This window comes from Ramularia collo-cygni, assembly GCF_900074925.1.
Source record: "Ramularia collo-cygni strain URUG2 genome assembly, contig: RCC_scaffold24, whole genome shotgun sequence".
Lineage (NCBI taxonomy): Eukaryota > Fungi > Ascomycota > Dothideomycetes > Mycosphaerellales > Mycosphaerellaceae > Ramularia > Ramularia collo-cygni.
The window spans coordinates 218,338-246,134 of NW_019716278.1; the positions used below are offsets into that span (position 1 = coordinate 218,338).

Below are 27,797 nucleotides of genomic sequence, written 5' to 3' on the forward strand. Positions count from 1 at the left end.
TAGATGCGTCGTGAAAGTTTGYATGTTCTGTTGCCTCGTACTGTCTTTCCTATTGTGCTTTTACTATTGTGCTTTTACTATTGTGCTTTTACTATTGTGCTTTATCATCTTACCACCATGTGGAAACTTGCGAATGATTGAAATTCAAACGGACGCCTTAGGGCAGCATAGTGAAGGAAGCATTCCAGACAAATTTACAAAATGGCTTATATCAGTCTCGAGGAGCGAAGTCCAGCGATGATGGCTTGGTACCTCCCTTGTCACTGTCGTACTCCGAGCATGTCAACGGACATACCGCGACCCAAACCCTAACCCTAAAAGTAACATCACGTCTCCATCGTCTTCGAGCCACGCAATACTCACGCAACAACATCAAAATGCGCATCACCGGCCACCATCAGGACAAAATTTGGCGCGATGTATCCATCGACGCTCATTCAGGAGCATGTCACGCGATATCTGTCAGAACTACTGCAGCGCAAGACACATTTGTCCCGCAGAATAGGCAAGCAAATCCGGCAAAGACACGATCACGATTAAACTGATATTCTGTAGGCCTGGCGATCAGCGGCGGAGTTGATTCCATGGCACTCGCCACCCTCTGCAGGGAAAGTCAGTCTGCGTGTTCATTCACAGGGTTCATAGTAGATCATGGCCTCAGACAGAACAGCAGCGAAGAGGCAATCAAAGTCGCAGATCAACTCCATAGCATTGGCATCGAGCCACGCATCCTTCGACTCGACTGGAATGCGTATGGAGATCCGAGGAACATGACCAATTTCGAGGCTGTTGCGAGAAGATTACGGTATCAAGCTATTGGGAAAGGATGCTACCGTGAAGGAATTCGCTCCTTGCTGGTGGGACACCATGCAGATGACCAGGCCGAAACAGTCCTTACGCGGATCGTTTCTGGGTATTTAGGTGCTGGAATTGCTGGAATTCAACCCGAAGCAGGAATTCCGGAGTGTTCTGGCATTTATGGAGTTGATGGCTCTGGATGCATCATCGCCTCTGATATGGAATCTGAAGGACAATACGAGCATCCTCATGATGCGATTGTGATTGAAAGTGGTGGTGTGAATCTCTGCCGTCCATTGCTACCTTTCACCAAAGACCAGTTGATTCAGGTTTGCCGGGAGAAGGAAGTGAAATGGTTCGAGGACCCAACGAATAAAGACCAAACGCTTACAGTTCGTAATACGATTCGTCACCTCCACGAACAAGCAGTATTACCGGCTGCTCTGCAGCGAAACAGGCTCTGTCCAATGGCACTCGCCACGAAGAACAAGAATTCCTACATCGACGCGGAAGTTGACAGGCTTTTCAATTCCATCGATGTAGAATTGGATGTGCGGCTCGGAAAAGTCACATTCACAATCGACTTCGAGATGATCGAAAGATGGACTCCTCACTCCACTACCATCATGCATCGCATCAAAGCGTCATTGCTCAGGAAACTCATGCATTTGATCACCAGTCGAAGCATTCTACTTCCAGACCTCGAAAGTGCCGTGCAGATGGTCTTTTCCAGACATCTACATTTCCAGGCGATGCAAATTGGAAAGGTCAACATCCAGCCTGCAAAACGCGATGACAACAACACTTTCGAAAGCAGCGGTTACAAGACGATTGTGCTCTGCCGCCAAAAACCTAGCACTAAAGATGTGCGCATGACCTCCCAACTCACGATCCTCAATCACGACAAACATGGCACAGATTTTGATGAAGCAGGTTGGCTGCTTTGKGATGATCGATATTGGATACGCATGCAATCGGCTCCGTTGGCTCCATCTTGTATGTTTGTCCGCTTCATCACACCGAACATGCTGGGCACATTGAGGAAATCTCTCAACAAGCAGCAGCGATTGGTGTTGCAACATAAGCTTGACGCTGCGAAAGAGCATGACATTAGATGGACCCTCCCCGCCATTGTTGCCCAAGAGGGCGACGAGGAGACCGTTATAGCGCTTCCTACCCTGCGATGGGAGAATGCTGCATTTCTGGATAGCTATGCCGAAAGATCGGGAAACGCTGAGATACCATTTACTCTGGACATACGGTATAAAAATGTAGACATTTTACGTAGCGAACGTCATCGAATCATTTCATAAAGACATATATACATTTTATTTTGTTTGCCCCTATTACAAGATTCCTCTAGAATCCTGCTGGGATGTCCTTCTGAGCATATGGCTTGATTGGGGGCTCGCTGGCGACCTTTGGCAAGAAAGTCAGGATGGAAACAGCGGCAATTGGGATCTGCGCGTAAGCGTTGAAGACATCCTGGAGACCGAGACCTGGAGCCGCGAATCGGGAGCACTCAGCGTGGAGATCAACGCGCGAGAGCTGGCCAGGACCATCGTGTGTGAGGGCATCTGCAACAAGAGCGTACGCGACAGCGCTGATGAGGACACCAGCGTGCTCGTTGAAGATGAAACCACCGGGGAGGACGGCGGTGCAGGCAGCCTGGAGCTCGGTGTTGGAGACGCCGACGTTGCGGGCATCCATCAAAGAGCCAGAGGCGTTGGGGTCCTGCTGAGGCTCGACAATCTCGTCGAAGATGGTGTAGACGTTGGTGGTTGGCACGTATGCGGAGTCACCACCGTTGTTACGGAGGGTGTTGATGAAGGTGCTGTTGTAGTTCTGTTGGGCAACAGCCGGCGTGCAGCCAGGGGTGACAAAGCCGGGGCACAGACCCTGGGCCTCGATGGTGCCGTGGTAATCTGGGCTGATGCCGWTCTTGTCGCTGAGAACAGAGCGGGTTGATGGCCAGTACTTCAGTGCCCACTGGCCGTCGAGAGAGCCTGCGCTCCATGCTACGAAGGATCGTTAGCAAACTGTCAGCCCACACTGCGGAGGAGGCTGTACGTACAGATGGTGGAGACGTTCTTGTGGCCGGAGATTGCACTGATGTAGTTGATGGCATAGGCGGTGTACCTGAACAGATAGGTTAGCAATGTATAACAATCGATCTTCTGGGTATCTTCTTACTCAGCAGCCACCTGGATATCGGCCAAGTTCTCGCCTGGGAGGTTGACGTATACGGGATCGCCAAGGTTGTTCTGCTTGACGAGCTTCGCGAGGTTTCCTGCAAAGTTGGATCCAGCACGGGCACCGGTACCAGGGAGGAAGAGGACTGGCTTCTTCTTGCCGTAAGTGAAGTCATCGGGAATGTAGATGATCTTACGGAGATCGGCCTCGCTCAAGCTGTAGGGAGCATCCCGTGGGTCCTTCTTGGGGTAGATGCCAGGCGCTGGTCGAGGGTTGTTGTTGTCGGCGCTGTCCTCCACCAAGTACCCCTTGATGATGTCGGCGTAGTCACCACCAGCGAATCCGCCGGCGAGAATCTCGGCWCCGCTCCTGAAGATGTCGCCGGGGTTTGCGGAGGTGATCTTCTGGACCTCTTCAATGAGTTCAGGAATTTGAGATGGGCCCGGAGCTGGAACGATGTTGGTGAAGATGGCCTGTCCAACCGAGACGGCAGCTGCAATAGATGCCAAGTCGGCACTGAAGCTGCCAAAAGCCGCGTCAAGCTGGTTCTGGTTGGTGATGGGAGTATCCAAAATACCCAGAGGCAGGAGAGCAGCCTCTGTGACATGCTCCTTTTGGGCTTGTGTAGGAGTAGGAGTTGCCAAAGCTGAGGCGACGAAGCAAGCGCCCACAACGGCGCGGACGGCGGAGTTCTGCATGGCTGCTGATGAATTTGACAAAGACAGCAACTGCTATGTTGTACGAATGTTGTTAGACGGACAGGGACCGAACTCGTGAGAACCAGGATGTTGGTGATACAGTTTATATGTTTCCCCAATTGAACTCTCCCCGCAATATGGCGCCGAATAGGCGCTGTAAAGTTCAGCTCATGTAACGTCGTCCAGCCCAAATGACATGGTGTATGGAGCGACGTTGGAAGGAACCTTTAAGGCCGAGGCAGAATGCGTGTATAGCAACATGATCGACGACGATCGACAGCCACCAAGCTTCCAGCTCTTGCCCGAAGTAGATAAAGGCTTGCTGACTGTTGTGATGTTTTCCAAATATTCAAGCACTTCCCCGGAGATCGGGAAGCCATACAACGTGCTTGAGATGTTGCAACGCACGTGCGACACGACCACGCACGTTGAAAGGAGGAGTCATGGTCAGGCCTATGTAGAAGAAATATCAGTGCTTCCAATTATGTTTCTGGTGCTTTTCTTTCCACTTACGCCGTGGCTGTCCGCAAATGAGCTGAATGGTAGAGCTCATTTGGAGAGATCTTCTAGCTCTAGATGCGGTCCGTCAGGACTATTGTCATTGCTAGCGTTGTAGATTCCTTCTGCGACCGGCATTTCGGGGCGCCGAAAGCGCACAGACATCGCAGTTCCGGCCTGAGGTGAGTCTTGTTATGTGCCTACTTTCTCCTTCCTCCTCGGGAACTCGGTAAGGYAAGGAAGTGAATGCTCTTGAACATCGAATGCCGTCGTTTGCACTGCCGCCCGATGGCGTCGTTGAGCCCAGTAAATCGCGCACATCGCGCGGGTTTCCCAGGCAATCAAGCAGGTGAATATGTGCTCAAGTCTCGTCAGCTTTCGCAGTTGTAGTATTATGTCTCTATATCATCGCAACCCGTGCACATCTTCTGCATAAACATTCGTCAATCGGTCGTAACTTTACTTTCTCTTACCACTCGGGCTAGACTGCCTGAGTTCCTCCAGTAACTCTCGTGCTTTGCGATCTTTCTTGTCGAAACCGCTGTTGTAGAAGGTCGGAAGCACTCGTTTGGAATCTAGAAGCACTGATCAGCATATATACAACAACAAGTACGTCCATCATGGTGAGTGAATGCATACTTGCGTGCAAATCGTCAAACTCCAGTCCTTCGGCCCCCTTCTTCTTCGCTTCCTTGATCGCATCTTCCAGCAATGCACTCCCCACGCCCTTGTTTCTGTACTTTTGTCTCACCGTCCAGGCCTTGATGAATCCTCTCCATGCCTTCTTCCTCTTCTGTCTGCTTTCCCCGGATACCCACTCAATCACCGCGGTCCCGATGACCTCGTCTCCGAACTTGGTTATCAAGAAATCCGAATCACCAACCCACTCCCAGTTGATCTCTTCGGCAGCATACAGATAATCCTTGGTCGCAAACCGCGTCCCGGCCATGAAAGTCATGATCAAACCCAAGCAGGAGCTTGCAATGACAAAGTGATCAATCTGCTTATCACTCATGTACCGCGCCATTTGCGCCAGAATGCCGACTAGTATTGCAAGGTTCAATGGACTGTAGAGTAGAGCTTTGTTTGCGAGCTGTCGCTGTTGGGCAACGCTGTCTGCAACCAGCTTCAATGCTTCTACCCGTTCCTCCTCGTCGGTCGTGAGATATGAGGTCAGCTCCGGCACTCCTGCCAGAGGATCGTCTGCGACTGGAACATCGACATTGTCCATGGCGGAAAGCGCGGGTTGTGAGAGAGGCGATGGTGGAGGGAGAGAGCTGGTCGATCCTTGCATGGAATTGGGAGTTGACAGTGGACTCGGTGGTGGAGAGGCGTGGAGACGTAGGTTTGTTCGTAGAGAGCCGAAAAAGGCTGTGGTGGGAGACGTGTGTTAGCTCTCTTGTCTCCTCCACGCGTGTGTGTATACAAGTAGTATGGAGGTTCACAATGCAAAATCAAGCTATATTGTGACGTACCAGCCGAAGCCTTGAAACCCGGAATGGCAGCACTAACGGGAACCTTTGCGTGTTGCTCCCTTAGCCGCTGTTTCTGCAGCTGGACTCTAGTGGGCTCGTCCCTCGGAGCCAATCGCAACGGGGTGGTGCTAGAGAGCAGCGAAGTGGTGACGGGCAGGTAGTTGGCGGAATTCACAGTGCTTGTCGTCGTTGCGGTGGAGGACGAGGAGGAGCGAGAATGGCCATTGGCAAGTTGGACGTCGATGAGGGAATGCGAGTACGTCTTGAAGTGCCTGCCCATGGTAGGAGGAGTAGTGCAATAATAATAATGCTATTACTGGTTATCTCCGGCGGGCCCCACGACCTGCATTCTACACCAACCTCTGGCAGACTTTTGGCGTCGAAGTATTATGATTGGGAAGAACGGAAACGTAAAAGGCGTCGGTCCGCCAGCGGGCGACGCAACAACGTGCGCGGGAGCGTCTATTATATTGGTTTGGACGGGCGCGTGGTTGGGGGAAAATGATTCGATGAAGAGCGCTAGTACTTCGTAGCGAACGATGCAGCAGCCCTTGCACGGGCGTCATGCGTAAGTTCTTGAACGGCGCCCCAATCGCTCGTCAAAGGTGAAGGATCCGATCAGATTCTTCCCACTTGTCCGCTCGCAAAAGCAAGGAATTGCATGTGTGTTTGTGTGTGCGTGTGTGCTGTGGTGTGCTGCGCCCTTCTCAACCAACGCCTCCAAGGACATGCCTCTGATATAGCTCCTGACAGCCGACAAGTCTCGTTGGTCTGAATCTGGCCTTATCGCGAAAATGCTCGTGCAACCCGTTGGAACGGGCACCCCCAACATGATGATGACCACCGATAGCGATTGATTGCAAGCAGCGCATCCTAGGCTAGCAAAGCTCTTGCGCCACTGCTGTGCCGCCGCCGCCGTAAGAGCAGTATTCGACTCCCGCCATCCCGGGAGCGAATGAACATCGCGATGATGAAGGACTTGACCGTGGACGCGCCATAGTTGACGTGTATGGACGAGGGGCAAAGGCCTTCCCCACAACTCACGCGGCTGGTGAAACACGGGCAAGATCCTCCGCGACTTCACATCCCGCAGGCGAGCTGCAGCTGTAAAATGCGCTGGATCCGTCTGTACGGCTACGAGCCACGGTAGCGGCAGGATGCAGTGTCTTACTCACATATTCATGACCCGCTCTCTCACATTGCGTTTCCATATCCCAAGCGGTCGATTGGAGAAACAGATATCGTCGACTGTACAACACCATCGTGATCCTCATTACTCGCCGTTCATTCATACTCACACTCAAAGACGAGTCGTCCACCATCAGGCTCACACTCAAAGACAAGACGAGTCGTCCTACGGCTGCAACCACGGTCATATGATCACAATCGCCCGCTACGCGTCCGCGCCGTCGCCGAGTGGACGAGGCCAAGCTCACCGCCATGTTCGTCATCACCATTGTCATCGTCTAGAGTGTCCGCAAGTACAGCGTGATGCGAAGGAGCTGGGAGTCATTTTGTTCATTATACACCCATGGTATAAAGTATTGGCATTCTGCCGCGTTTGTGAAAACAAATATCAGCCGCCGTGCAGACATCGCATGATATCATTCCCCCACAAACAACAGTGCAACAAAGTAGAGCGCCGCTTGAACGCCATGCAAACCACCCGCCAAGCCCGTCACCATAGTTCCCCCGCGCCGAAAAAGATCCGTCTTTGGTATTCTGCTCACCGTCTTCGCATCCGGTTGCTGAGTTGCTGCTCCCTGTAGAGTTTGCCCACTGTTTTGCGCCGAGTGTATTGTCTGCCAGTCTCCAGCTCGACCAGTTCCATCTCAATTACCAGCATTGCTGGGCTGCAGAGTATGCGTGTGATTGGGCGCCCTGATTATCACCCCGTTTTCTTCCTGTCGACACACCAAACTGTTCTGGACCCACGGATCCGCCAATATCTCGTCCATGGTCGCTCGCTTTTTGGGATCGAGCTCGAGCATGCGTCCGATGATACTGCGGGTCTCGCGTGGCAACAAACGTAGCAAGCGTATGGGCCCCTTGATGGTGGGCTGCAGGGGGTCCGATTGGCTCGCTGTTGAAGCGGTTGACACCGACTGGCGGTGTTCTTCCTTGTGGTGGGAATGATGGTGATGCTTTGACTCGGAGCCCTCAGAGTCCTCGCCGCGACTGGGATTCCTCGACACCGGCGCCGACTTTTGAGAGTTCGAAGCGACAGACCGCCTATGCTGCTCGAGCATTTTGTCCTGGTCTGGATCGGGTGTTGCAACGAACAGTCTGTAGGAGTTGTCTGAGACTCTGGGTGCTTTCCAAGGAAATCGTCGCAGCGTCATACAACAAAACATGATGGCCATAGACCAGATATCTGTTGGACGCGGGTCATATCTCTGGTTGTCGTACACTTCAGGCGCCAGGTATGGGTCTGAGCCAACGACGCCTACAATCATGTTAGCGCGGGTTTCTTGACGAGACGTGAAAACGGTTCTTACCCGTTGCCAGCACCACATCCTGCTCGAATGGGTACCTGAAAACCACAGCACTGCCAAAATCAATCAACTTCATGATTCCTTGGTCGCTGATCACAACATTGTCCAGCTTCAGATCACGGTGTGCCAAACCCATGCTGTGTAAGTAGAGTACTCCGCTGAGCACCTGCAGCGTGGCACATGTGACCTCCTCTCTATTCATCTTGCCTGTCATGACCGTGGCGAACAGGTCGAATGGAGCATACTCCATCACCTCGTACCATTTGCCCTTTTCGTGTACAATGTCGATCGTTTCAATCACGTTTCCGTGGTGCAGAGTCGATCCAATGCAGAACTCAGCCGTCACCTTCTTGCTGTATTCTCGCTCACTTTCATAGGCATGTCGATCTCTGAATTGCTTGACCGCAAACACCGTGCCATCCCCGCTGCGCTTCATAAGCCGCACAGAGCCACCGGCGCCAGAGCCAAGCATCTTCCCGAATTTACCGTACTTGGATGCGAGACCGTGATCATCTGCGAACGGAACGCTGGGCTGATTGCCAGTGATGCTGCGGGTAGGAGTTCTAGTACCATCTCTCGACTTTGACCTTGCGGAATCCTTCTCCTTCWCTTTGTGCTTGTGGTCACCTCCGAATTTGAAGAAGCGCTTCAAATTTGACTTTGAGTGCGAGTGAGTCTTTTCATTCATCGTAGACGATGAGCTGTCATGGYCCGCATCTTTCTTACCGCCGAAGAAGCTGGCTCGCTTGTCCGGTTCACCACCGAAGAAGCTGGCTCGCTTATCCGGTTCACCCCCAAAGAAGCTGGATCTCTTATCCTTGTTCTCTTGGACGGCTGGGAGTCCACCAGAGCCTTGTCTCGGCAAGATAGCTGCTGGAGGCAGGCCTGGGCCAGAGCCTGAACTTGCGAATCCAATTGAAGGATCGCGGTTGCCGAAACGAAAGCGCGACTCGCTCGTCTCCAAGGTTGCCTGCGATTGCCGCTTTCGACTCGTCTCGGCAGCGGGGGTGAAAGTTCTGGGAGTGCCTGGGGCGGTGCTGCTAGGCGTATCGTTTGGACTGACATCTTTTGAGGGTGGCTCGGAGTCTCCGCCAGGACCCAACAAGTGTGACGCCTGAGGCTTCGGCTGGCTTGGCACCGGAGCGGCGACTCCACGAGCTGGCGAAGCTGACCGCTGTGGGGTCATTATGTCTTGTGGAGGCCGCACCGCCGGAGCACTAGTAACAGACTTTCCGCCATCTTGCGTGAGAGTGACGGCTGGCGTCAGCGGTGGAGAGTGCACCGTCGAGGTCGGAGGAGTCGATTTGGGGGAGGTGAAATTCGAGCCGGCGGGCATTTGTGGCTGCTGCTGCTTGCGCTGGGGCGTAGAGGAGCCAGACGGTACCTTTATCAAGACAAGCATCGGTCAGTGGGTAGGACACAAACATGGGGTGCGGTTTGCTTACCCGCGACACTGGCTGAGAACCAGGCAGAGAAATTGGTTCAAAGGCATGGTGTTGCATGCGTGAGGACTGGATATTGTTCTGTAACGTGCTTCGCAGTTGCTGCAGTTCCTTTTGATCCTCCGGCCTGAGATCATCGCGGTCCCGCTGGCTGGTGTCTGTCGCTTCATTCTTGCTGGTCTCWTTATGTTTCTGACCCATATTTATGGATCTGTCCTGGGACGGGTTGGGAATGAAGACCCGCTTGATCGTGTCCATTGCGAGCCGTCTCCGAGTACGCCTATGCGCACCAGATTGTCGCTGGAGTGGGTTGGTGGTGGAGGCCCGCTTTGCGACCGCCCGAGTCCGCGATCAGTGTCTCAGACAGACTATTCACACGATATCGCTATCGGCAGGGTCCAGCGTGGCTGAAATGCCGAGGGTTGGTAATGCGAATTCTGGTCGCTTTTGGGAGGAGGTGATTGAACGGGCGAGTCGTGTTGCGGCAATGCGGTGTAACCCAAGCGTGGACTGCAGTGGGAATGGGTGTCGAAATGACTRTAAAGCTGTGCAGAAAAGCCTCGGAGCGAGCAGCCGGTCTTGCGGCTGCTGTTTCTTCCAACGATGCTGATGACGATGATATGCCCAAGTACTTATCCAAGAGGCGCTGGCTAGCGATGCTGGGATTGACAATAATATGCTTCTCACTCGGATCTGGCTTGTCGGTTACTGTCTGGACGATGTCGGAGCGTACAGACCGGCGGCCTGCGATATGGGAGTGGTGAGGGAGAGTGCGGGTGTCACAAAGACCTTTGCTCGAAGACCGACCAAAGATGTGGGGCATGCCGTCCTGATGTGCGATCTTCGCGTTCAAGTTCTTCATGCTTGACCCCATTTGTTAGTAGCGGCGGCGGTCCCGCAATGGATTTCTCTTTCTTCCATCATCGTTCCAACATCGCCCGAGTCTCGCAATTCCGCGCTGCAGTGAGATACATCGATATCCTCCCGAGCAAACTCCGTCGGTACAATGCAGGAAAATGGACGGATCACAGCATCCAATGCTCACCAATTCGCTCGCCGTCAGATTCTACTAACATCCTGCAGCCAGATCGCAGCCCGAAAGTAGTCTAGAAATCACAGATGTTGGGCTAGCCACGCCCAACAGATCCCCTGATGACGGCAACGGTGCGATCTTAGGTACCGTAACCGCCACGTGCTCCCAAAGTTGAAAGGCCACACGACGCTGTCATCAATTTCGTGCCTGTCCCGCTCGGCTGCCCTACGCCACGCTGCGAATCCTGCCAAGAAACAAGGAAGCTTCTACGGATCAACGTCTTCCTTGCCGCTCATCTTCTGAGGTACGACCTCGGAAGAAACAAACTGCTTTCATACCTAGTACCTTACATTCTCAATACTCCCATGTGTCTCGAATGTATCGTCAAGATTGACGTTCCGAAACATTCTCGCGACTGTGTGCAATGAAAGATTCTCAAAGGATCGACGTTTGGTACGGCCGGATCGTTTTCGCACGCACCCAATGCTACTTTCACATGTCAGTGAAGCATGGGTCGATGTGTTGAGGTAGGGATGCAAAGTTTAATCAAAACACCAGCCACCAGCCACCTCGCAGGGCACATACAGTCCTTCCGCTTAGGGTATACAACGTGGATGACTTGCCTGTAACGCGCGGTCTCACTATGAAGCGGTACTTCCATGCTTTCCTTGGCCTTCGATCTCGAGCGCTAGAAAGGGCTCTGCAGTCCACTCGAATCCTAGCTGGTTTGGGAGAGTGTGACTGATATGCAAAGACGCTGTATCATGCTTGGAATACGAACTTGCTATTGTGAGATACCCAAAGCATCAAAAGATCCCAACTTTGCCAAAAAGAATCGGGTTGCCTTCTACAGCCAACCAAGCAATACCCGCATACACAATAATCTTCGTGATGACCTCCACATCATACCGTATCCGCGGCTTCTCCAGCGCCGAAAACATTTCCCGATCAAGTCGCTCGTCTCGGCGGGACTCGTTTCTGTCATCGGCTCCATCCTCGCTTGAAGTTGCAGTGTCATTCTCACTTGCCGGCGGGGTCAGGACGTCTCTGGCGCCGCTGAATGATTGGATCTTCACATTCGGTCGGACGGAGAGATGTGTCGTCGCATTCGGCTGTCCCTCTGATGTCGGCATCGCCTGGTGGTTCTTGGAAGGTTTGGATCGATCCGCACTGGAAGATCTCTCGTCCCGCCGGGTCTGCTCGCGGTTTGCAATGAATTCTCTAGCGTCGGCTTCTGATTGTGGGCCGATGCTGATGGTTCGTTTCCGCCGAGTGAATGTGGACAGCATTCCAGGAATGTCTCTGGCTGGAGGAAGAACCTTGTCATCCTTTCTCAAAGTAGGGACCGTGTTGTAGTCTCGTGATTGCAAGAAATAACGTCGAGGTATTCTTAGTCCAAAGGCTCCCACGAAGCGAAAGATGGGAGGAAGTGTTTTGAGGAGCGTCCTCTTCGCAGTGGAGCGCCAGATGAATATCATCACGATGCCTACAACAAGTCTTCCGGCCACCTTTGCAATGTCCGAATTCGAGGTGACGTACAGGTCTGCAATTGCAATGTCCGGTCGAGACAGGCCAGTCATGAGTTGTGCATAATTCCAAGTCCCAATGCAGATCCCCATGACCACACCAATAAAAGCCACGCTGTCGTCGAAGCAAGGACAGTTGTCTGCTGGCTCAGGATGGAATCGAACACCAAGACCCAAGACCGCAATGGAGATCAAAGGCCGCATCCATCCGCCGGAAATGACCCAGCTGTCGAATGCAGGTCCGGCAAAGACTCTGACGGCGGTAATCAACACCCCCAAGATGGCACCAAACAGCACATCAAAGAACCCGTGCATTCCGCAATACATGCGGCCGATGCTGATGGAAGTAGCATAGCAGAGACAAGCAGCGACCAGCGCGCGGTAGTGCCAGGTGGAGTAGTCATCTTGCGAGGCCCAGAGTGAATGCAGACAATACACCGCTACGGATACAGCATTTGTCGTGTGAGTAGACGGGAATCCATATTCCAGAGCGGCAGATCCACTCATAGTGATTCTCTGCAAGGGAGGACTCAGAGGCCTCGGTAGGCATACCAGGTCCTTTGCATACCCACTCAGATACACGCCTGCGGCTAGCATTTGTACCAGTGCGATGCCGAGCTCCGCGTAGCCACACCAGAAACAGATGGGAAGAGCGGTCATGAAGAACGTGTGCGTTCCCAGATTTGCGGTCAGTGCAAAGTAAGAGTCCAGAAGTGGTGATCGCATGGCATGTTGCATTCTGGCGAGGTAGGGAGTCTCCCAGCGAACGACAGGAATCAGCCATTGCCGCAGCCTGTACCGCCAGGGCGGCAATCGACGCTCATAATGGCTGACACCGCGCAGACCAGCATCGGGATCAGGAGAGGGCGTCCGAAGATGGGCCTGGTATCGCAAGTTGAGTCCGGGGCTGGACATGGAGCGTAGAGTGGAAGCCGAAGCTGGACATTGATCAATCGATTCGCTCTCCGATGTTGGATTTCTTTGGCAGGTCACGTCTCTCAGCGGATGACAATCCTGCGCAGGCCTCTCTTGACACGCGGAGAGTCAGGTAGCGTGTGCAGAGGCCCATCAATTTGCACGTGATAACGTAATTCGAGCTGAGCTCCCAAGGTGAGGTTGAGGCTTGGGGGATTTGCATCTGATCGGTCATGCCGAAAATTAACCGGCCGACTAGCCAGATCCCCATCAATGAGTAAGGTAGGAAACACCGAGCATGMCATCCAGGTTCTCCCCAATATATGGATATGACTGTGAAGACATCGTGGCAACCGGGTCGCTGGTACTGCTAGAATCCGATGATTCTCCAATTGCTGTGCTGTCTCGAGCTTAGTGGCGCGCGCAGACCGTGGTGCGGTCGGTGGCCGCGTGAAGTGACGGTACTCCACGTATAGCTCAGGTCCGGTTGCTAGGTGACGACCCTCGTGATGTTTATCTAGGTAGGCGGGTACACCAACGCTCCGAGTCCGCATTCCTCGCCGCAATCCCACTCCACATTCTCAAGCAGCGAGCGTGCAGTCTAACTTACCATGTCTATCAATCCCGTCCCCAACTACGACCACCTGCGGCGCAAGAACAGCAGCAAGTCCTTCCTCGCCCGCAACGACTCATACCGACGATCGACCCGTGGCAGCGACGGCACCATCAACTCCACCATATCTTCGGCTGCCGCCTCGAGCGCTCGGACGAACATCACGGCGCCGCCAGAGTACAGCAAGAAGTTTGTCGTGGTCGGCGATGGCGGCTGCGGCAAGACATGTCTGCTGATCAGCTACAGCCAGGGCTATTTCCCAGAGGTGCGTATGTCGGCGGGTGGAAAGAGATGTCTTAGAAGATACACATGAGCTAATGGCGGCGACAGAAATACGTCCCGACTGTCTTTGAAAACTACATTACTACTGTTGAGCACAAGCCTTCTGGCAAAGGCGTCGAGCTCGCACTGTGGGATACTGCAGGACAGGAAGAATACGACCGTCTGAGGCCGCTCTCATACCCAGAAACAGATCTGCTCTTCGTATGCTTTGCGATTGACTGTCCGAACTCGTTGGAAAACGTGCTTGACAAGGTAAGGCGCATCATAACAGTGTATCATCCCATCCCGTCTAACACATTTCCAGTGGTACCCGGAAGTCCTCCACTTCTGTCCTACAACACCGATAATCCTCTGTGGGCTCAAGTCCGACCTTCGCAACAAGCGCACATGCATCGAACTGCTTAAAACACAGGGTCTCACGCCCGTAACCAAAGCCCAGGGAGCAGATGTTGCGAAAAAGATGAGCGCCATGTACATGGAATGCTCGTCAAAGGAGATGACGGGGGTGCACGAGATCTTTGACACAGCAATCGACACGGCCGTACGGGGAGGTTCATACGACCACGGTGGCAGCGGCAGTGCACCTGGAACAAGAAACGGCGGTGGAGGCGGCATGACGACACTGAACGGTGCGCAAGTGCGCAGGAAGAAGAGGAGTAATTGCAAGATCCTCTGATCGCAGCCCGTGTAGGGTGCGTGTCGGAGTCTATTGTGAAGATCTCGACTGTGTTGACGTGTTGGTGCATAGCTCTTGACGATTACTGGGCCGTGCAGAAACGGCCTGCAGCGAATGTCGCTGCTGTCCAGCTCCCGACACCGCTGCAGCGGTTTCCGAGTACGGTCAAATTCGTCTTGCGCGAGTGGAGGCATTGGATCTGGAAGTAACAGAGCCAGGCATGAGAGGATGGGAGAAGGAGGCGGTTAACGAAGCGACGGCCTTGTGATTCCGAAGCATCGAGGGTATTCGAGCATACAGCACAGCATCTTACGTTTTGGGTCCAGACTTCCAGCGAGCGGGCGTTTATTGGATCATCGTCCGGAATTGGCATTTGGTGTCGATGCACAGGAAGCGCTGGCAGCATCCAGATTTTGTTGCACGCCGGACTGTACGATTGTGTGTAATCAGAATAGAGACGCAATTTGTTCAAACAGATCTTCCCCTGATGTCAACATTCGGGTATCATCGCATCGTATCAACACCTTGAACGCCGCTTCCACAGTCTCAATCCGACGGCTGCTTCACGAGCGCTCTGCAGCGCCAGCCCTTGAGCTGTTGAGATCGTCCTTGTCGGCCTCCTTGGCCGCCATGACATTTTCGAATTGAGACCAAAGGCCTTCGACCTGACTGAATTCATTGCCGACCTTGCAGGCCATTAGCAATGTCTTGATGTTGACGCGTCTTTAATTGACATACTGCTATCACACCTTCCAGACTCCGATTTAGTTTGTTGATGTTTTGCAGAACATTCTCTAGACTCTGCGGTCATGGTCAGGGAGATGGATTCATGGTATACAGGTTGATGACATACGGCCGCTACATCTCCGATAAGGAGTTGTCTTTGCTGTTCAAAGTAGGTCTTGGAGTCGGCGCCGTTGGTGGCCATGATGATGCTCTCTCTCCCGACGATGGAAGTGTTTTGGTGGAGGGAGGAAGACGCGCTTGAGAAAGTTCACAAGCCGAGGCTTCGCGTCCCATCCCATCACCTCACCTCAGCCGTGAAGCAGGTCAGGAACATCCATATCCACAATATAGTCATGCTGTCGAGATAACACCTCCCTCCATCCCTCACAATGGAGTTCATGGCAGCCGTCCAAGGCGGCTACGACGAGCAAAAGCCATCGTTGTTTGAGATCCTCTCCGAGCACGAGTTGAATGGATTGATCCCGCCTTCCCTCCGCTACCTGCTCGCCGTCGCCACGCACCGCAACCCTCGCTATCTCCTCCGCATCCTCAACAACTTTGATGAAATCTACGCCCTGCTCTCTCTTGTAGTTGAGCGGTATTATCTGCGAACGTATGGAGGTGGCTTCACCGAGAACTTCTACGGCCTCAAACGTGAGCGCGTGCTACGCATCAAGACCGGCGAGACCCCCCGAGCACGTCTTGGTGCTGCAGGCGATGTCCGCGAGGTGTTGAAGTTACGAAACAGCGATGTGTGGAAGAATCTGGCGATTATGGTGGGCATTCCATATATCCGTCGCAAACTGGATGAGAGCTACGACATCCATGCCGCCGGCGTGAACATGTTGGGCCCCGCGTATCGCGCTAGAGAACAATATCCATCGTCGGGAACGTGGAAACAGAAGCTGTTGTGGGTGTACAAGTGGTTCTTGCGGACATTGTACCCCTCCATCAATGCCATGTACTACTTTTCGCTGCTGGCCTTTAACCTGGCCTACCTCTTCGACGGCACCAAGTACAACTCGCCATTCCTCTGGATCATCGGCAGTCGGGTGAGGAGATTGAACGCGGCGGATGGCCGAGCGATAGCGCTCGCTACGACTCCAAAGCCCGCGCCAGCATTGAGGCCTRGACAGAGCAGTTCGATTTTCAACCCAAGGACATTCTCAAGGACAATGATGCCACATGTACAAACCGGCTTGCAATTGCTGCTTCCTACGAGCATATTCGCGTTGAAATTCCTGGAGTGGTGGCACAACTCCGATTTCGCGAGACAATTGGGCAAGAAGGCGAGCGAAGGGTTGGAACTACCTCCCCCAATCATTTCTGGATCACCCCCTGCGGCTGCTCAAACTTCCACATCCGAGAAGAAGACTGCAAGTTTTGAGAAGGAAGGCAGTGCCCCTCCCAGTCGTCGGGATTCGGGATTGGGAGGACCACCCATCTCCTCTCTCACATACCTGCCCATCCTCACTGTTCCTGCTCCTGCATATGCGAGCGGAGAGTCGGTCAACACGACATCGGTGTGTCCGATATGTACGGGAGAGATCAAGACCGCCACGGCCTGCCAGACGGGCTATGTGTATTGCTACACTTGCATCTTCAAGTGGGTTGAGGGCACACATCCTCGACAGGAGGCCTTTATGGAAGGRAATGGAGACGAGGAAGGTGCCCAGGGATGGGTTGAGGAGGGCGGTGGAAGCCGAGTGGGAAGGTGGGACAGTGGGATTGGAAGGGATGCTGTGACCGGGAGGAGAGTGCTGGGTGGAACCAGCGGTTTGAGGCGAGTGATGGTGTAGGACTGCTTTCATCACCAAACCAACGCCCTACTTGGCCTTCATCCATCAGCCACGCCTTGATCTTCGCAGCGACCCCGGATCATCCATCGCGTAATTTTGCCTGGAGTAGCAGGATGCTGCAAGTATACAGTACTGCACGTCGTTCTGACCTCTGAATAGCCTGGTCAGTCCTGCCGCGAGGCGGTGCCGGTGGATGGTCTTGCCAATCATGGCCATGCCACTGCTTTCGAACAGCACCTCACAACATGCTCACGACAAACACGCCGCTGTCCCGCTCGTATTACCAGGACTATTGATACCGATAGAAGTTCTAATACATTCTTCGATATCGGGAGAGCAGCTCAAGTCTGCCTCGCCCGCCTCTTGCTAGCTACTACTCTACCAAGCGCATGCCAACATCAAATCATGCGTCCCAGGTTTAACCCACATCGTTACATTGGCGACCGCCGCTTTTATCATTACGATGTCGAGGACACCGGGAGAAGCCGTTCTGCAGGCCCTTCGACTCGTCCTTATCACGATACCGACCCGGATTACCACTACCCTTTCCCCTCTGTTGCAAGAATTCTCCTTCATGATCGATCGTTTCCTAGAACCCGCGTCAGCTACACGCGGTCCTTGCCGGACCGCAAAGAGCAGGTCACCGAGAAGCTGGACAGCTCCGGCGAGGAGGACGGAAGGGAAAGCGAGGAGAGTGAAAGTAGCAGCGTGCATGACGAAGATGACATCGGAGACGACGAGGGCGACGATTGGGATGACAACGGCAGTGGCGGGCATGACGGAAGCGACGGTGGGGATGACAGAGGCGACGGTGGGAATGACGGAGGCGGCGACGGGCAGCACGCAGGGGAGGATAGGGCCGTTCCTCTTGATCAGACAGCCACGGGCAGCAATATCTTTCATCCTGTGTCACCGCCCTACATGTGCACGAGTCCTACATCGCCGCCAGAGAGCTTGCATTTCCCAGAGATCGACCCGTTGGCGACACCACAGCCACCGCAGCCACCGCAGTCACCGCAATTGACGCCGATACCATCTATGCTCGTTGAGGACTGCGATGACCAATCCAAGATACCACCGGCGCACACTATGGCCCCTGAAGCACCGCCACAGAGCTGGCACGAACCAGAGATAGGAGAATCGGCGACAACGCGGTCACCGCACTGGCCGTTATCGCCGTCAAACGACGGGGAGGAAACCAGACCTGTTGCCAGAGTGAACCTCCCGCCTCCCCCTCCCACTCGGAGGCGTCTTTCGGGTCTGCTATTGCAACAATTCGCCGGAACCATGGAGGTTGCTGATAAGGATGCGGAGATCGCTGCCATGAATGAGAAAATGGCTGCTAGGGATGCGGAGATTGCTGCCATGAATGAGAAAATGGCTGCTAAGGATGCGGAGATTGCTGCCATGAATAAAATAATCACTGCTAAGGATGAGCTAATCGCTGCGGGGGACATGTTGATCGCTACAAAGGATGAGGTGATCGCTGCAAAGAATAAGGTGGTTGCTACTTTACGTGCGGCGCGGTCTTCCATACCACAGCCTCAACTCCGTCAGAGTAACGATGCAACGCCTTCGATGCCCTCAGAAGCTGCGGACCAGTCATCCAACGCACAGCCTCAGCTCCCTGAGAGTGACGATGTCACGACGTTAATACCCTCAGAAGTTGCGGAGCAATGCTCCATCCCGCAGTCCCGGCTTTCTGAGAGCAACGATGCAACGCCTTTGATGCCCGCAGAAGCTGCGGAGCAGTCATCCAACCCACAGCCTCAGCTACCTGAAAGTGACGATGTCACGACGTTAATACTCTCAGAAGCTGCGGAGCAATGCTCCATCCCGCAGTCCCGGCTGCCTGAGAGCAACGACGCAACGCCTTTGATGCCCGTAGAAGCTGCGGAGCAGTCATCCAACCCACAGCCTCAGCTCCCTGAGAGCAACGACGACGCAACGCCTTTGATGCCCCCAGAAGCTGCGGAGCAGTCACCCAAACCACAGCCTCAGCTCCCCGAGAGTGACGATGCACTGACTTTGATACCCGCAGAACCTGCGGAGCATGAAGAAGACAGGGGGTTCACGCCGCTGCAACAAGCTGGTGATGCTCAAGAGATGAATGAGTCAACACAAATTACACCGGCTGCTTCGGGAGACGAAAACTTTGCGCTTGCACTGCCGACCGAGCCGGTTGATGAACATTCGCAGAGCATCTTGGAAGATGGAGTCCGACCAAATTCTGCAGGACATCTGGGCCAGCAACCTGGTCGACATCGAGACAAGAAGGCCAAGCGAAAGGAGAAAGCGCGAAAGAAGGCACAAGCCGCCGCAGAGGCACATGCGGTATCCGCCGGAGCATCAGAGAACGCTTTTCTGGGTGCCCCAGCTTATGCCAAAAGGTAATCTCAAGTCGATGACCCATCCGAGCCGCACTCAACCATAAAAGAATTTCCTTCGAATTCCGAGGAAATTCCTTTTCCAAATAGTACTTTCAATCTCGATACACCACCTATCATGTCGCGAAAGCAGAGGAAAAGCAAAGGCAAAGGCAAACAGGGTGCAACGACGTCGGAAGCGTCTCAAAGACAGCCTGCAAGCGACGAGTGTGTCCCGGGCGCCTCGAATTTATCAGCACCACTTTCGTTGCCGAACAAGTCTCCAACAGTTTCTGGCCCCGAAGCCGCCCAAGCCGAAGTAGATTTCGCTGAAGGATTCGCGATTCTTCCTTCGAAAAGTAACATGCACGACGGTCAAGATGATCAGGTACGGGAAGCAGAACCATCACACTCATTTGAAAGCCCATCGCAAGTCTTTGGAGACAATGACCACATCGAAGACGCCGGGGACGCGGCGCGGATTCAAGGCGATGAAGGCGATGAAGGCGATGAAGGCGATGAAGGCGATGAAGGCGATGAGGGCGAGGATACATGTCGCGAGTCGGCCACCTCCACCACCTCAGTTGCCGAAAGAGCAGCACCGGCACCCAAGTTGTCCGAGGATCGTGGATGGGGCCGGTGTCTACCACCAGTCGAAGGAAGTACAATCGGAAAATCTGCAAAATTGTCCACAACCGAACGATCGGTCGACCACATTATTGAGAGGCCCTACGATGTGGAGAGGCCTTACGAGGTGCCGTCTGGCAGTGCGAAGCCAACCAAGGCCAGCGCGAGTACCGCGAATCTTGATACGGCGGGGTTAAACTACCCGCAGAGCATCCCATCGCGACCGGACTCCGCCATCAACAGGGTCCATGGCTCCGAGAGAAAGCCATCCGTGATCGTACCCCCACGGCCTATCCCCAAGGGTACAAACACCATCACTGTGCGGCGCTGGAAGAATGTAAACCCTCCCTCACTAAAGTTTGACCGTGGTCCTCTGCCACGTCCCGGGGCGAGCCAAAGTTCAATCGTTGACAAAGATGCCCGATGGCGGGCGTTGCGCACATCTTCATTGAGCGCACTCAGGACCGTGATCCACCATGACACCATCCTCGACTCGACTGTCTTTGGCCCAGTGCACGATKGGAAAATCACGCCATGTCCCATCAATCACTCGGCTACCATAACTGATGTCACACCGTGGTGGTGCACAATCAGACTCGATAGCTACCAACACCGTCCTTGGGTAGCGGCCTACTCGGCAATGAAGGACCATGAATGGCGTGCGCTTAGACGACCTCCTGCTGTAGGCACCATACTGGGRAACTCTTATCGGTATCGAAAAGCAGACGTGCCAGCTGAACAGTCCAACCAACAGACAATAATAGATGTGGAGCAACACCTCAACCGTGCGAAGGCATGTATTGACCATTTGGCCAGTACCCCATACTCTCATCAAAAATTGGAACAGATTGGTGATACCCTGAAAGTGCTATCCAAGGATGCATACTTATTAGCCCATGCAAATCTTGAAGAGCACGGCGTCTCGGGGGGAAGTCCGCAGGGTAGCGAGCAAGGCCAGCACTCTGATGAAGAGGTTGCACCACCTAGCAAATCGTATGGCCACGAAGACGAATTGGAGGTTCAGGATTTGACCGGGGAGCCAAGCTCTGATGCTGAAGATGGCGTTGATGGCGTTTGCCGCCAACGTGACGTCTCGAGCCTAGGCCCAATCCCGAATCGCGAGACCCAGGCTTCTTCTAGCGATCCGACAAAGTCCAGCTCGAAAGCGATGGGCGCGCCGAAGTCGACGACTTGAAAGGATGTGTTGAGCTTGCGTACCCATTTGGTAACTTGGGATGGGCTGAATGGCCTTGAGATACATGTCGTAGAGAGTACGTGAGAGTATGATGAATGAATCAAACGTTGTCAAAGTCTTCTTCATAGACGTGCATGTGACTGATCAGTACCGGAACCTCTGCTATATGCTCGCCGTGACAAAATGGCACTCGCATCGCTGTGTCAGGGGCCACGCTACGGGCTTCCGATCATTTGATGTTATGATATCCATGCTAACAGAGAGTGCCCTCGGTGGATCATAGTCGGATGATCCAGAGAGAGCGACTTCTTCATTTCCTGATGTACCTAGTGATCCATGATCGCGCAGGCGCTTCTCACAAAATCTATTGCAATAAGGGTAGCTCGTTTGATCAAGCGATCCACCACATTCACGCAGCTTTGTCACACGAGGTTGGTTCACTTGGAGAAACAGGCGGAAGATTGTTGTCGGTGAAGACAATGTACATTGCGACGACTCAGTATATAAATCTAAAGACTCGCTGATACTCTTCATGGCCCCATATACCAATCAATGATGATTTCTCATGGCATTTCCTTCCAAGTTCAATATACATTTTCTATGCCTTGACGACATTCCAGGCCTGGTAGTCGTTCTCCAAACTCTTGTGTAGAGTGTCGRCGTAGTCTACCATGCCGCCTGCCCAGTTGAGTGGCTCGACTTTGCGGCCGGGAATATTGGCGCCCTGGTACCAGGACTTGGCTAGGGGGAACAATGAAGCATCCCACTTCTCGTGCATCTATTTGTTTGACAAATCAGCAAACACTCTGTGTCTCAAGTTGAAATCGGGACAACTTACCCTCTTTGTCCAGTCTTCCTCGGCTTCAGGCTTGGCATCGATGCGGACAATCTTATCCTCAATCACCTTCTTCATCAGCGTCTCGATCCACYCGGCCTGGAACTGTGTGCAGCTAGGGCCGTTTGAGAAGGCAGTTGGAGCTTGAGGTCCGTAGCAGAAGAACATGTTGGGGAATCCTGGAATGGCAATTCCCATTGATGTCTTGCAGCCATCCTTCCAGTGGTGAGCGATGTCGTTTCCGTTGGTGTCCTGAATGTGAAGCTGGCCGAGAGAGCCGGTGACGGAGTCGAAGCCAGTTGCCAGGATCAAGACGTCAATCTCATCAAGACCCTTGTCGGTGACAATGCCATTTTCTTTCACATCTGTGATGGGGTTGGCGTTGACATCAATGATGGTGACGTTGTCCGAGTCGACGACCTCGTAGAAGCGTTGCTCAAGCGATGGTCGCTTGGTTCCCCATGGGTGCGGAGGCTTCTCTGGAGCAAGGAGCTCGGCCTTTTCGGGGTTCTTGACGCGCTTCAGGACCTGCTTGCGCCAGAACTTGTATGCCTCATAGTTTGCATCGTGGTWGAAGAACAAATCCTTGTAGCCATTCAGCCAGAAACGGAAGCCACCTTGGTCCCAAAGCTATCAAGGTGTTAGCACAAATATTCTTGGGTTCATCCTCATGGACATGTGTACCTGCTGGTAGAACTTCTCACGCTCTTCTGGAGAGTCATCAAATGTGTCCTTGTCGATAAAATCGTATGTGAAGCCGGCGAATGTGCTACGGGTGTCGTTGATCAACTTCTCGTAGGTTCCATCCTTCTTCTTCCTCTCCTCCTCCGCTGGGTCCAGCTTGTGCTGGTTCATCGGTAGGCACATGTTTGGAGTTCTTTGGYAGACGGTAAGGTGCTTCACCTTCGGGCCAATCTCTTGGATGGTCTGGATACCAGAGGCACCAGTGCCAACGACTGCCACGCGCTTGTTCTTGAGGTGTGCATCATGCTGGGGCCACTTGGCAGTGTGGAAGATTTCTCCCTTGAAGTTTCCGAGACCTGGGAATGGTGGGGAGTAGTGCTTCGAGGCGAAACCGATGTTCGGCATGAACCACTTGCAGCGAATGGTAGACTCGTCGGAGCACTCGACAATCCACTCGTTGGCCTGCTCGTCAAATGTTGCGGTGTCAACACATTTGTTGTAGACGCTGCATTGAGATGTCAGCTTGCCGAGATGTTGAACAACAAGAGTGACACGCGGCTTCCTGGTGGATACAACACCAGCGAACGACCTGCGTTGATTTTTGGTCGTAGGACTTACGTGTGTCCGCTCACATTCCACTTCTTGTCGACGTAGTCAAAGTAACGACGAAGTTCTGGGCCGCCAGGGTATCGCTCCTTGTAAGTGAAGTCCTCCCACAACTCTTTGTCGAACAGCTGGTAAATGGGTGTATCGGAGTCAACTCGTGCGCCGGGATAGCAGTTCCTTTGGCCACATAGTCAGCGACTGTGATAAAAAGACACMCATATCGATCTGCGTACCAGTACCAAATTCCACCAGCAGAAGCTCCCTTCTCGTAGATGGTCACTGACAGACCAAGCTTTCTCAGGCGGTTGAGAAGTCTAACGCGGTGTTAAAAGGTGAGGTTTGAGTGTCATGAGGTTGTGCTCATACGTGTATGTGGCAAATCCTGCTCCAACGAGGAGAACGTCCCTATCTTCAGTCAACCTTGTGTTATTCCCCAAAATCTTCCAACAGCTACACACGTCTTGGGGACCTCTGGCTCTTCAACAGACCCCATCTTGTAAGGGGAAGACTTGGTTCGGAATGTAAGAGTTTGCGAGGCCAGTAGTTYGCGTTTAATGGTGGCGACTGTGCTGTTGTCGAGCGAAGGCAGGGCCGGCGAAACCCAGTGGGTGCCTCGCGCATCATATACTCCACGGCTATGGAGTCGATCAATGGCCGTCTCCGTCTGGAGCTTGGGGAGGGGAAGGGCAAAGCGGCCGAATGGGGTGCACGAGATCCATCCGGACGCGTTGATAGCTCTGGTACGCTATTCTATCACAGTGCGTAGAGCTGCTTCATTTGCCTGACGGGTCAGCCGAAACCGTCCACCGACTACCCCAGATACCCCGCCAACGTGGATCCTGCGGGGCGTATCGATATKTGGCCAAGCCGATCCACAGTCAGCGATTCCAGGCAGGAGGGTGTTAAAGAGGCGTCAAGCGGGGTGAAAGACTAGCGATCGGCGAAACGGAAGAAATTTGGAACCAAACCATCGCTCGGCGGACTTCTCTGAAGGTTGACTTACACTTTTCGCAGAACGTTATCCGTCTTGACGGACTGATGACGGGACGACAACTTCGTCGCACTTCCATCTCAGAACTCCGTTAATCCGGGGATCGCTCCGAAAATCTTCGTTCTCAATACCAGTATCATCAGGGCTAAGGAGAGCTCCATGACGCGGCCGTGATCCGATCACAAGCGGGTTGGCGAAGCTACATACGCAGTCAAAGCAGATCTGTCTACGGCAAGCAATTGGAACCCGAGCGATCGGACCTCCAGGGGGCAGCGGCTTGCCGACATGTACCAACAACCAGTTACAGTATTGTAGGGCTGAAATGCTTCTATGGCTGTTTATGGCTTTGGTTGTTGTGTGGAGCATTTCGCGTGCTCAACGTTGTATGCTTAATGCTAAGTCCGGCTTGACGGAAGGGTTGTTCGAAGGACTAGGCAGTGTTCCGTCCACGCGCGCCGGAATGATTGCGGCGACTGCGCGGATCGAACGCCATTCGCTCTCATGTCTTGCGCAACATCAGATGATTGCTGACTGGTAGTGCAGGCCAACCACGTGGTGCATCCAAGAGTGGACGCTGTATCGAATCGGTAGGCTTCCAACGGGACTGGGCACTTTAATCGGCAACATATCTCGAGACGAAAGAGGAGAGATGACATCGCCGTGGAGACCAGTGCCAGAGCCTTCATGGAGCGCGAGGCTGCGAAGGCATTCTAAGTACTAGTCCGTCGCACAACATCTCCCTGCTCTCAGGACCTTTGACATCATGCTAAGACGCCAGATGAGCTGTTAGCGCACTGAATCAGATAAGTCCCTTAAATTCGTTCACACCAGGGCTCGCTCAGATTTGGGAATGCTCTCCTCTTGAACCTGGGTGCTTGCTGGTCAAGAGTTACGCATTATGACAGCATTATGCTCCTAAAGAACACCATGAGGCCCCGAGAGTGTGCAATAATTCGATCCAGAGCTCATCAATTTGACCGGAAGCTWTGAATGGGGCTAAGCATACCCCCCTTAGAATGCATGAAGTGAACAACCCCGGCATTGTTGGCCATCTTAAAGGGGACTCATTACGTCAGTCAGCGACCATGTTCAAATCAATGTGGGACACCTAGGAAGCTGAGATGCCACTCTTTTCCATTTGCATCTCTGCCAGAATCGTGTGCTTTTCGTACGCGTCGTGAAGTGCCATCCATCCTGGGGTGATACTCTGCGCGGTTGAGTAAGGAAGGTGTCTTTGTCCAGACCCGCAGCGTTCACAATCCGACGTAGCGTCGCATCAAATTCTATCTTGTCACGTCTCGCTTCAGCATATCGAGAATCTTCTGCGGATCTATCTGAACGTTGGTTGCAGCAGCCGCGTCATGGTGTCGCATGCTTTGGTCGGCAGCAGCTGGCCCTGCTTGTTTGATGGCGTCGTTGAGCTCCTCTTCCTCGTCTTTGCGAATTCTGATATAATCTTTCTCGAGTAAGTATTGCGGAGGAAGTGATCCCGGCGACTGCGGAAGGACGTAAAGTGTAGGGTACTCTAGCACTGTCTGGTCCCGCAATGAGTCGGTAAGAGTAGCTTGCGAGTCAAGTGGTATGAGAACCTTGGAACTTGATGTTGTACCAGGCTTGAGCAGGTAGAATGACGAACAGGCGGAGCAATCACTCTCAGCAGGCTGCCCGACAACTGTCGTCATTTCTGGAATGTGTGCGTCTGCGTTTGGCTCCGGGGGAACCTGTGAAACAGCGCTGCACTCTGTCTGCGGAGCCGACGTTTGCCKGACGGGATTGCGAGGCTTCTCAGCATATTTGCATTGGTCTTCGGTRTCCGCCTGCAGCTTCAGTGATTTGGTTGCGCGGGCATCATTTTGATGGAGTTTCTTCCGTTTCGTTGTCGACGATGCTGAATGATCCACGGTCAGGGCACGCGTCGAAGCATTGCGCTTTTGATTCAACGCCAGCTCGTAGGACTCTTGCAGCGAGCTCGACGCTAGACAATCGGCTTGCACAACTCGCGTCCCTTCATCATCGATCCACTCCACCGTCCATAGTACGTTCTGGCGTCTGATAAGCGTTAGCAAAATGGCATAATCGTTCCCGCACATTTGCCAACGTACTTTGTGAAGCGGGTCTGATTGGTCTTTTGGCGACTCATTCCCTTGGGCGCTCGCTCTATGCATATTCGATTGGCGCTGAAGTAGCGTTGCAATAAACTCTCGGGGTGCAGTCCACGGTCAGAACCCTTTGCATTCGATTTACCACCAACACCACGCTCCGAGGTCTCACGAGATGCATGCTCAATACTGCGTTCCATACTTTTAAGGTAGTTGTAGTCTTGGTCGATTCCTGTCGGTGTTGCAAGTTGACTTCTCTTAACGAACACGGCTGGGTCTCTTTTTCCAGTACACGATGCGCGCTGTTGATGGCGTTTGTAGCACGGCAGTSAACACGTCTGGGCCTTGCAACCCGGGCATCGATACTTGGGCTTCTGAGTGTAGCTATACGCGAGTCAGTAAGCGAAAACGAATTTGGCAGCCTGAGCGCCATCGTCTTGTCACGGGACATGCCATATGCCGCATAGATCGGAAAGCGACGCTTGATCAGCCATGATGAAGATGCTGCGAAAATAATGGGCGGCAGGGCGGGTTGGTTTGCCTGGCCAGAGAAGGATTGGAAGATGGTGGTGCAAATTTACTCAGTCCAAGGTTCGATCTGCGCGCGGGATCATGCGAACCATCAAGTTGAGTCGGCGCAGTTTAGCACGGTTAATCCGGGCCGGGTGTGGCCGAAGACGGGGTTGGGTTGTGATAGGGTTGGAGTGGGGTTGTAATGGAATTTGGAGATGGCGGTGCGGGAGTGAACTGCGCGATGCCGCATTGCCGCGCCTCTGATCGCCGTCTTCTTGATGGTGCCTGTAGTGTCGTGGGCTGTTAATGGCAGGGCAGGGCGCAGGTGTAGGTATCATGCACATCAAGCGCCTCTCGCGAGTCACGAATGCGACGCAGGAGCTGCTGCACCCAAGCTTGGAAGGTATCGACAAGGCTGAGAAGCTTCTGAGCTGCGGGGCAGAATTAATGCTCAATGGAATGATGGAAATCTCCACCGAGAGGTGGCACAACATCTTCACGCGCGGGATTTGTAACCGCTAGGCTTCCTTGGGGAAGTGGGTCCATCAGCCACGCGAAGAAGAAAGGCACCGCCCGGGCATGCACTGCAGCACTACTGTGATGCTACGATACAAGTTCACCAAACGCTGTAGTCCGAGGAAAACTCCCAGCTTGCGCGCTCGCACCCGATGCTGTTTGTACTGTGCAACAAGGGAGCAGGCAGGAAGTAAGT

General features: G+C 53.4%; 12 protein-coding genes; 5 read left to right on the forward strand and 7 right to left on the reverse strand.

The window, feature by feature from the left end:
• Positions 1–417: 417 nt before the first annotated feature.
• On the forward strand, positions 418–2,111 carry RCC_10743 (uncharacterized protein; the record flags this gene model as incomplete). XM_023775970.1 has 2 exons in its annotated part: positions 418–505; positions 556–2,111. The coding sequence occupies 2 exons, from the start codon at positions 418–420 to the stop codon at positions 2,109–2,111; spliced, it is 1,644 nt and encodes a 547-aa protein (XP_023631738.1).
• Positions 2,112–2,157: 46 nt separating this feature from the next.
• On the reverse strand, positions 2,158–3,689 carry RCC_10744 (related to lipase; the record flags this gene model as incomplete). XM_023775971.1 has 3 exons in its annotated part: positions 2,158–2,816; positions 2,873–2,937; positions 2,992–3,689. 3 exons carry the CDS (start codon positions 3,687–3,689, stop codon positions 2,158–2,160), a joined length of 1,422 nt encoding a protein of 473 aa, XP_023631739.1.
• A 957-nt stretch (positions 3,690–4,646) lies between these two features.
• Positions 4,647–5,942, reverse strand: RCC_10745 (uncharacterized protein; the record flags this gene model as incomplete). XM_023775972.1 has 3 exons in its annotated part: positions 4,647–4,762; positions 4,827–5,558; positions 5,663–5,942. The coding sequence occupies 3 exons, from the start codon at positions 5,940–5,942 to the stop codon at positions 4,647–4,649; spliced, it is 1,128 nt and encodes a 375-aa protein (XP_023631740.1).
• Positions 5,943–7,494: 1,552 nt separating this feature from the next.
• On the reverse strand, positions 7,495–9,857 carry RCC_10746 (related to nitrogen permease reactivator protein; the record flags this gene model as incomplete). XM_023775973.1 has 3 exons in its annotated part: positions 7,495–8,108; positions 8,161–9,541; positions 9,603–9,857. 3 exons carry the CDS (start codon positions 9,855–9,857, stop codon positions 7,495–7,497), a joined length of 2,250 nt encoding a protein of 749 aa, XP_023631741.1.
• A 1,581-nt stretch (positions 9,858–11,438) lies between these two features.
• On the reverse strand, positions 11,439–13,073 carry RCC_10747 (related to sphingoid base-phosphate phosphatase; the record flags this gene model as incomplete). The annotated part of the gene is made up of 1 exon (XM_023775974.1): positions 11,439–13,073. The coding sequence occupies one exon, from the start codon at positions 13,071–13,073 to the stop codon at positions 11,439–11,441; it is 1,635 nt and encodes a 544-aa protein (XP_023631742.1).
• Positions 13,074–13,684: 611 nt separating this feature from the next.
• On the forward strand, positions 13,685–14,644 carry RCC_10748 (probable RHO1 PROTEIN; the record flags this gene model as incomplete). XM_023775975.1 has 3 exons in its annotated part: positions 13,685–13,951; positions 14,017–14,220; positions 14,273–14,644. The coding sequence occupies 3 exons, from the start codon at positions 13,685–13,687 to the stop codon at positions 14,642–14,644; spliced, it is 843 nt and encodes a 280-aa protein (XP_023631743.1).
• A 563-nt stretch (positions 14,645–15,207) lies between these two features.
• On the reverse strand, positions 15,208–15,572 carry RCC_10749 (uncharacterized protein; the record flags this gene model as incomplete). XM_023775976.1 has 3 exons in its annotated part: positions 15,208–15,330; positions 15,383–15,445; positions 15,498–15,572. 3 exons carry the CDS (start codon positions 15,570–15,572, stop codon positions 15,208–15,210), a joined length of 261 nt encoding a protein of 86 aa, XP_023631744.1.
• Positions 15,573–15,759: 187 nt separating this feature from the next.
• On the forward strand, positions 15,760–17,169 carry RCC_10750 (related to peroxisome biosynthesis protein (PAS10/Peroxin-12), putative; the record flags this gene model as incomplete). The annotated part of the gene is made up of 1 exon (XM_023775977.1): positions 15,760–17,169. The coding sequence occupies one exon, from the start codon at positions 15,760–15,762 to the stop codon at positions 17,167–17,169; it is 1,410 nt and encodes a 469-aa protein (XP_023631745.1).
• A 405-nt stretch (positions 17,170–17,574) lies between these two features.
• RCC_10751 (uncharacterized protein) lies at positions 17,575–19,563 on the forward strand (the record flags this gene model as incomplete). Its single annotated transcript, XM_023775978.1, has 1 exon — positions 17,575–19,563. One exon carries the CDS (start codon positions 17,575–17,577, stop codon positions 19,561–19,563), a length of 1,989 nt encoding a protein of 662 aa, XP_023631746.1.
• A 111-nt stretch (positions 19,564–19,674) lies between these two features.
• Positions 19,675–21,357, forward strand: RCC_10752 (uncharacterized protein; the record flags this gene model as incomplete). Its single annotated transcript, XM_023775979.1, has 1 exon — positions 19,675–21,357. One exon carries the CDS (start codon positions 19,675–19,677, stop codon positions 21,355–21,357), a length of 1,683 nt encoding a protein of 560 aa, XP_023631747.1.
• Positions 21,358–21,955: 598 nt separating this feature from the next.
• Positions 21,956–23,975, reverse strand: RCC_10753 (related to monooxigenase; the record flags this gene model as incomplete). XM_023775980.1 has 7 exons in its annotated part: positions 21,956–22,135; positions 22,196–22,822; positions 22,877–23,381; positions 23,495–23,659; positions 23,716–23,796; positions 23,849–23,887; positions 23,941–23,975. 7 exons carry the CDS (start codon positions 23,973–23,975, stop codon positions 21,956–21,958), a joined length of 1,632 nt encoding a protein of 543 aa, XP_023631748.1.
• Positions 23,976–25,756: 1,781 nt separating this feature from the next.
• On the reverse strand, positions 25,757–27,066 carry RCC_10754 (uncharacterized protein; the record flags this gene model as incomplete). XM_023775981.1 has 3 exons in its annotated part: positions 25,757–26,522; positions 26,576–26,956; positions 27,026–27,066. 3 exons carry the CDS (start codon positions 27,064–27,066, stop codon positions 25,757–25,759), a joined length of 1,188 nt encoding a protein of 395 aa, XP_023631749.1.
• Between the last annotated feature and the right edge of the window lie 731 nt (positions 27,067–27,797).